The 7634-nt window shown below is 49.8% G+C and overlaps 2 protein-coding genes across 10 annotated transcripts in view; one reads left to right on the top strand and one right to left on the bottom strand.

Moving 5' to 3' along the window:
* syndig1 (synapse differentiation inducing 1) overlaps positions 1-5168 on the bottom strand; it is a 13362-nt gene extending 8194 nt beyond the window's left edge. For 3 of the 9 annotated variants that reach the window (XR_001660414.1, XM_016666250.1, XM_016666251.1), the window contains exon 1: positions 3201-3499. The gene's annotated coding sequence lies outside the window, so the exon portion shown is untranslated. Of the gene's footprint in view, positions 1-3200; positions 3501-4868 lie in introns of those variants that run through there. The other 6 variants (XR_001660413.1, XR_001660412.1, XM_016666247.1 and 3 more) reach the window with 4 other exon arrangements.
* LOC103130882 (cullin-9) overlaps positions 3864-7634 on the top strand; it is a 20543-nt gene continuing 16772 nt past the window's right edge. Inside the window, exons 1-7 of the mRNA XM_016666241.1 lie at positions 3864-4392; positions 5199-5897; positions 6021-6175; positions 6367-6972; positions 7041-7182; positions 7257-7447; positions 7517-7629. Coding sequence (XP_016521727.1) covers positions 5204-5897; positions 6021-6175; positions 6367-6972; positions 7041-7182; positions 7257-7447; positions 7517-7629 — 1901 coding nt within the window. The 5' untranslated portion in view covers positions 3864-4392; positions 5199-5203. The remainder of the gene's footprint in view (positions 4393-5198; positions 5898-6020; positions 6176-6366; positions 6973-7040; positions 7183-7256; positions 7448-7516; positions 7630-7634) is intronic.

Below are 7634 nucleotides of genomic sequence, written 5' to 3'. Positions count from 1 at the left end.
ATGGGGGCCCAACAGGTGGTATGGGGGCCCAACAGAGGGCACTGTGCAGGGAGCCTGGCCTCAGTACCTCAGGGCAGCCTGGGCTACTATCCAGTAAATGGTAGCACCTGCAGTACCTCTAGAGTGGACAGAACTGATACCATCAGCATGTGGTAGCTACATGCTAAAGGAAACTACATTCTTATAGTAGGTACATGCTAATGTTAGCTACCTGATTATGGTAGCTACATGCTAATAGTAGCTACATGCTAGTAGTATTTACATGCTGATGGTAGCTCCGTGTTAATAGTAACTTTCCTCCATCAGATGTTGAATAATGAAGCTGAAGTTGGTTTCCCATTCAGGAAATGGCTAAAGGGTGATTCCACCTAATTATTCACTGCTTTCCGCATCTTTAATCTACTCTAGTTAAAAAACTACAACACGTAGACCAGGGGTGGGCAACTCCAGGCCTGGAGGGTCTCCTGCAACTTTTAGATGTGTCTCTACTTCAACACACCTGAGTCAAATAATGAGGTCGTTAGCAGGACTGGAGAACCTGACTGCACTGAGGAGGAGATTCAGCTGTTGGATTCAAGTGTTTTAAACCAGGGAGACGTCTAAGAGTTGCAGGACAACGGCCCTCCAGGACCAGGATTACCCACCCCTGACCCCTGACCCCTGACCCCAGAATAATCCAGTCTGGACTGGACTGGATTATTCTGCTCTAATAGCAGAATATTTTAATATATATTTTAATCCATGTTTAGAATTTGTGAAACCTTTGTGACTTGTGAAACTTCATTAAAGTTTAGATTACTATTCACGCTTGTTCCATGTATTTTTTTTTTCAAATTCAAACTCAATTCTAATTCAAAACCACTACTTTAATCCCATAGGGAAACTAAATGTTGGTGTAACTCATTAATTATTCAAAGAGTTATTGTAGATGGTGATGGCTGCTGGAAGGAAAGATCTTCTGCAGCGGTCTGTTAAGTTTCACAAATCAAATAAAGGTTTCACAAATCCCTTGGTTTTATATATTCTGCTATTAGAGCAGAATAATCCAGTCCAGGTTTGAAGAGTCTAGGTGTTGTAGTTTTTAAGGTGGAGTCAATTAAGGATGTGGAAGGTAGTGAAAATTTAGGTGGAATCGCCCTTTAGCCAATTCCCGAATTGGAAGCTGGAATTGGAAACCAACTTCAGCTTCGTCGTCAGATGAAGCTTTGGAGTCCTCTGGACTTGATAAATCGCTTTATGATGTTCTAAATTAAGTTCTTTATTTGTTTGTTTCCCTTTTTGGTGGTTAATTATTATTTCTGGTTTGAGAGTATATGATTTTATTTTGAAGGGATTAGTGTTAGCTTTAAATATTAATAAAGGCAGCTTAACAATGAAAAGACAGAAGAGAAGTTGTTATGGAGATATGTCTTGTTATTAGCAGTGTGACATAAATAAAAACATGTTTTAAACATTATGTAACTAAAACTAAAATAGTTTTAGGCTGCAGCCGGTATTTAAAACCCATTTAATCCCACCAGCAACAATTGTTGCCTGACATTTTTTCTAACTTCTGGAAGCTCTAGAAGAATTGTTTTGACTTTTAGCAACTAATTGAAGATTTTAAATCAAATAATAATGTGTCTACTCTAAGCAATATCAATTTCATGTATCTAGTGTGACAGGTCACATGACTAGACCTCTTTACTTCCTGCCTGTAACGCTGGAGGTAAATGTCAGTCACAAACCTGAACAAGAGGAAGTCAGTAAAATATTTAAATAAACAAATATAAAATATTTTATACATATGTCCTTTCAAGTGTCTTCTACTGACATATAAAGAAAATTGTATCCATTCATTCATCTTTTAGTCATAAGAAGAGTGAATGTAAGCGTGGCAACAACTGTTGCTGCTAGCATAACACATAGATAGCACTATGCTATGTGTCCATAGCTTTGCTGTTTATTCGATATGCCTTGCTGTTTCCATACAGCTTAAAATTATCAGATATTTAGATCTTCTAGACCTGAAGGAACCTCAAAATTATGTCTTCTAAATCCCACAGTTGAACCCCCCTTTATGCCGCCCCCTCAAATACCAAACCTTTCTACAAAATGTGACCTTTGCACTGAATGACGACTACAAGATGACGCAGCGCCTGAATCTAGTTTAGGACAAGGAAAAGGTCTTGGTCTGGTGGAACAGGGACAATGTCCTCTCAGATGCAGATTTGTTCAAACTAACACTTTCATCTGATTTTGCCTCATTGATGAAATGACCAAATGAGGTCAAAGGTCGCTTGATACATTGAGACAATGACATCTGCAGGATGTGGCATTCAATTTATGTTTCTAAAATATTTCTGAACACTCTTGTAACCATTCTTTGTTATAATAGGTTATGCATATCATGATTTTTCTTATTTTTTATATTTATAAATAGGCCATATGTGTGTAATTCAGACTATGCTGTTTCCCACCGGCAACAATTGTTGCTGAGTATAAAACCTGTATTTTCACTAACATAACCAACATAAAATGTAATAATTCATAAATATGTGTTAGGGAGGTCCAAGAATTGAAATGCATGCACTTATTTGGCAGGAAAAAACTTGGGATTAAAACTGTATCTGTTCGGCTGTGTTGTGGTGGCGCAGGGGTTCAGCAGTCCTCGGCGGCTGACGCAGGTTCGATTCCCGGCCTTGGCGACCTTTGTTGCATGTTTTCCCCCTTCTCTCTTTACCCAATTAACTATCAAATAAAGGCCACTAGAGCCAAAAAAAACTGTGTCTGCTCCATCATATTCTAAAACTAAAACAGTTTTACTGTGTAGCCGGTATTTGAAGCTGGACCGTTGAGGTGTTTTTGGCTTACAGTGATTCTGATGCCCAGTTCTAACAGACTGAAGTTCCGGCCTGGTCAGTCTCATCCTCATGTTCTGGTCGGGTTCTGTCTCCGGTGCGCCCTGCTTGGTTGCCATGGTTTCCATATAAAGCAGCGCTGCGACCATCTCAGCTCCTGGTTCGGCATCCTGAGTTCTGGATCAGACTCCCGGTTCGGAACCTTTTCATGCAACAGAACAATCTCCACCTCCCCCCGACACCAACACGCACACGCATAGCTGTTTACAGGCAGAAATGTGTGAAGCTCATGATGATAACTGAATATCCACACACTAGCTCTGACGTCATCCCTGTGATCACGCGAGCGCACATACTCACCTCGCAAGGTGAGGCATGAGAGTCTTCATCTGAGGGGTTGTTGTCCGTCCTCTGACCGACCTCAGAGCGCTCTGAGCCGGGCAGCGAGCTGACAGAGACCCGCTGAGGAGCCGCGGAGCTCCGGACTTCTGAGAGCCGAGAGAGGAGCTTGGCGGGCGGGCAGCAGAGCGCCCAGGTGTCTGGGAGGCTGGAGGATGAGTCTCCTGCAGAGGAGGAGGAGGAGGAGGAGGAGGAATGAACTGAGAATACAGAGGAGGTGTTCAGTTCAGATCTCCTCCTCATGGTCCTAAAGCCCCGCAGGTAAGAAAATATCTCTCTGCTCTTTGAGGAGCTCCAGCCTCCTCTAGGACCCAGATGGAGGTCTGACCCGGATCAGAGCCGGATCAGGACCAAGAGGACTGTTCCTCCTCACACTGAAGGGGAGGTTCAGCCTCCTGGAGGACCTGCTGAGGTCCTTCATCACTGGAACAACTGAATTATTTAATGTAATAAATAATTACGTTAAATAATTCGTAATTTTGAATAATTACGAATTATTCGACCAGAACACTGCAGACACTCTGCTTCAGATCCAACAGAACCTCTGATTGATGAGAAGGACAAAAGAAGTTTCACATGAACCATTTCAGGTTTTCAGAGAGTTACCTCCTGTGTTAGGCTCTGGTTCTGGTTCTGGTTCTGAAAACCCTGAATGTGGCCTTCTCCGCCCTCTCGTTTGAATATAAGAACATGAAATAAAAAAAAGCTTGAAATAAAAACGGTTAGAAAACATAAGCCCATAAAATATGTGAAATAACTTACAAAACAAAACACCCTTATGAAATAAATAAAACTATAACTGACAACATGATCTCCAGATTAACATTTCAATTTGATGTTAGACATCAATTGTGTATTAATTTATGACAGTTTTTATTTAATTTTGAGTGACGCTGATCTCCGTAGAATCAAGGATACACTTAACCGGTGAAACGAGACGTCATGACAGAACTCCTCCGAACAGAGGGGGCGCTACTGCGCTAGCAGCTTACCGGAAGATTAGCACAGAGGCGGAAGACGCGCTCCGTGGTGTGACAGTGCGCATCAAACCTGCGGCAGAACCCGGACAGAACCTATAGAACCAGGCTGGAAAAGACTGCGTTAGGGCGAAAGAGGAAAGTGCGCGCGCAGTTGCAGGTGCGGGACTCGCCAGGTAAACCGGACTCACACTGAGGAGGGGGACAGGTCCACCGGGTTCCGGTCCGGAGCGGACGACTGTGTTCTCTACACGGTTTGTTTAAAACCAGAACCGTTCCGAACCGCTTCGGTTTAGCTTCGGGTCTACTTCATATGCTGTCTGTAACCGGAACTGTGTAACCTAACAGCTGCTGGACCCGGTTCTCCTCAGCCGTTACCAGGTTCTGGTGTTTAACTGAGCCGAATTCTCCGGAACATCATGGACCAGCAGACCAGAGTCTTGTGTGATGCACGACTGCAGCAGGTTCTGGGTCCTGGCGGGTCTAAACTTGCACCCTTTGAATCCGGAGCGGACTTCGGTGTGACGTCAGCACGTTGCGTCAACGGCACAGAGGGATAGAAACACAGTTAGTTGGTCAACTACCTCGTTAGCTAGTTAACGGTCAAGTTAGTTAAGCTGGTAACTACTTATTAGTTAAACAGTTAGTTAACCTGTCGATCACGTGAGGTAGAAACCGTGACCTGCTGACTTGTGGAGCTGCTCCCTGATTGGCACGTTGATTGAAGGAACCTCAGGCCCAGAGTGGGCCCGGTTCTGACGGATCCAAGGGTGGATTGGACTGTCCTGCTGGCGGCAGGGAGAGTGCAGCTGAAGAACCCTTGACTGAAATGTCCAGGGGACACCAAGAAGGATGAAGGTTCTGATGAGAGGGGTTCTGGTCTGGGTCAAACTCCTCCAGACTCTGAGGATAAAACAGAACCAGGGCCAGTTCCTCGACCCATTTCTGTCATGTCGTCTGATGTGTGTCTCTGTTTCCATAGCAACCATGGTGGGCGAGCGCCGCAATGGGAACCTGCTCGTCCAGCTGGGGCCCAGCCTGCAGGCGTACCCGGAAGAGCTGATCCGCCAGCGACGGACCCACGACGGCCAGACGGAGTACCTGATTCGTTGGTGCCTTGTCACCGTGGACGATGGGTCCAGCTGCGGGGGCGGAGCCGGCGAGACGGGTGGCCCGAGCGGTGTAGGGACCGGCGTAGGCGGGTCCGGTGGCTCCACGTCCGGAGAAGCTAAGCCGGAGAACATCCTGATGTGGATGACGATGGAGGACGTATTCGCCAACTGCCCCACGCTGCTGGGCAAGAGGAAGGCGGAAGCACAGCGCCCCCTACAGCCGCAGGAGAAGCAGCTTGGCGGCGAGGCCACGGATGGAGCCCCTCAGGGCGGTGAAGAGTTCCCGGCAGACGTGACATTCGACGAGGTGGAACTGTCCGACATGAAGCAGGACGTGAAGAACCTGGTGTGCCGCGCCCGGAAGCAGATGGCAAAGAAGAGCGACTTTTCCATCAACATCATGCACACCATCCACGTGCTGAGCGCCTACGCCAGCATCGGCTCGCTGGTCGGCGTCTTCAAGGAGACCGGTGCCCTCAACCTGCTGATGGAGCTGCTGTGCAACAAGGAGACGCAGACGAGGCGCAGCGCCGGCAAGATGCTCCGGGCGCTGGCCTCACACGACGCAGGTCAGCTGCATTCTGGGTAACCTGGCCTGGGTGTAGGGCTTAGTAGACCCGGTTCTGTTGCTATGGGGCGGGCTGATCTGGATAGACCCGGTTCTGACCCGGTGCCCCTATGTCTCCCTGCAGGGAGCCGGGCTTACGTCCTGCTGTCCCTCAGCCAGCAGGACGGCATCGAGCAGCACATGGACTTCGACAACCGCTTCACGCTGCTGGAGCTGTTCGCCGAGACCACGTCCTCCGAAGAGCACGGCATCTCCTTCGAGGGCATCCACCTGCCCCAGGTATTTCCACCTACCCCAGGTATTTCCACCTGTTCCTGGTACCCCACACCTGGGGTGTTCAGTTTCTTTTAGAATTAGGAAAAGCTGTTGTCTGTGGGATACTGTAGCAACACAATTCTGTTGGTTTGGGTCAAAACAAGATAAAAATCAGATGGTTCTGATCTGATTCTGATCCGGTTCTGTCTGTTCAGATACCAGGGAAGTTGCTCTTCTCCCTGGTGAAGCGATACCTGTGCGTCACGTCTCTGATGGACAAGCTAAACACTGCGGAGGGGGAGCCAGGCTCAGAGAGACAGGACGGTAGCCCCGCCCCCACCGCCTCAGGCTCCGCCCACCAGACAGAGCTCCTCCGCCTTCAGAAAGAGTTTGACTTCACCATGGCTATGGCCAACCTGATCTCGGAGCTGGTCCGGGTCATGGGCTGGGACCGGAACCGGAAGCCGCCCGACGGCTCTGGCCGGCAGCCAGGAGGGGGCGTGGCCTGCAGCGAGGAGCGGGCGGAGGAGGTGCCCCGCCCCATCCTCCGCTCCATCTTCCAGCCCCGGTTTTGCACCTCATCTGTGTCGCCGGCTGCTGGATCCCCAGTCTCGGCACCGGCAGCCACGCCAACCAAGAAGAGGGGCGGGAATGGCTTCAAGGCGCGGTCGGACTTCAGTAGCCGCTCAGCGTATGTAGAGTACGTCCAGGACAGCCTGAAGAGCGGCATGGCGGTGCGCATGCTGGAGGACTACGAGGAGGTGAGCGCCGGCGACGAGGGCGAGTTCCGCTACAGTAACGACGGCTCGCCGCCCGTTCAGGTGAGGACCGGGTCCTGCTGCGTCAGTCAGCTTGGAGCCACTTTTGGATCACGCTGTGCTGTCTGCAGGTCTACTGGAACTCCCTGTCCAGAACCTACTGGGTCCACTGGCACATGGTGGAGATACTGGGCAGCGGAAGCAGCAGCCAGTCCGACAGGGAGACGCAGGAGAAGGCCTCCACCCTGACCGAAACGCTCAAACTCACCGCAGGTAAGGTGGACTTCCTGCCCGCTATGCCTCCTTCTCCTCTTCTCTTTCTTCCTCTCCTCCTCCTCTGCCCCCAGTCAGCCAGACGTTCTTCTCCAAGCCGCCGGGCGGCCTGTACTCTCTGCCCTACCTGACGGAGGCGCTGCAGGCAGAGCCACTGCTGCTGAGCCGAGCGGAGTGGTGGGAGGTGCTGTTCTTCATCAAGAAGCTGGAGCCCAAGCAGCAGCAGGAGGTGCACAGCTTGCTGCAGCAGAGCTTGGAGGACCAGGTGGGGCCCCTCGCCATGTCCCCTGTCTCCGGGTTAGAGCCGGCAGACCCATCTCTGTCCTCTGTCCAGGAGGTGCAGCCAGACGACGCGTCTCTCATCGGCCTGTCCGTCCCCGGAGACGTGTCCAAGAAGCTGCTGCACTACCTGAAGCAGGCGCTGCCGTCCTGGTGCCTCGGCGACCTGCTCT

The sequence above is a fragment of the Poecilia formosa genome, unplaced genomic scaffold (genome assembly GCF_000485575.1).
Source record: "Poecilia formosa unplaced genomic scaffold, Poecilia_formosa-5.1.2 Scaffold686, whole genome shotgun sequence".
Lineage (NCBI taxonomy): Eukaryota > Metazoa > Chordata > Actinopteri > Cyprinodontiformes > Poeciliidae > Poecilia > Poecilia formosa.
This window is presented reverse-complemented; position numbering and strand designations above follow the sequence as displayed.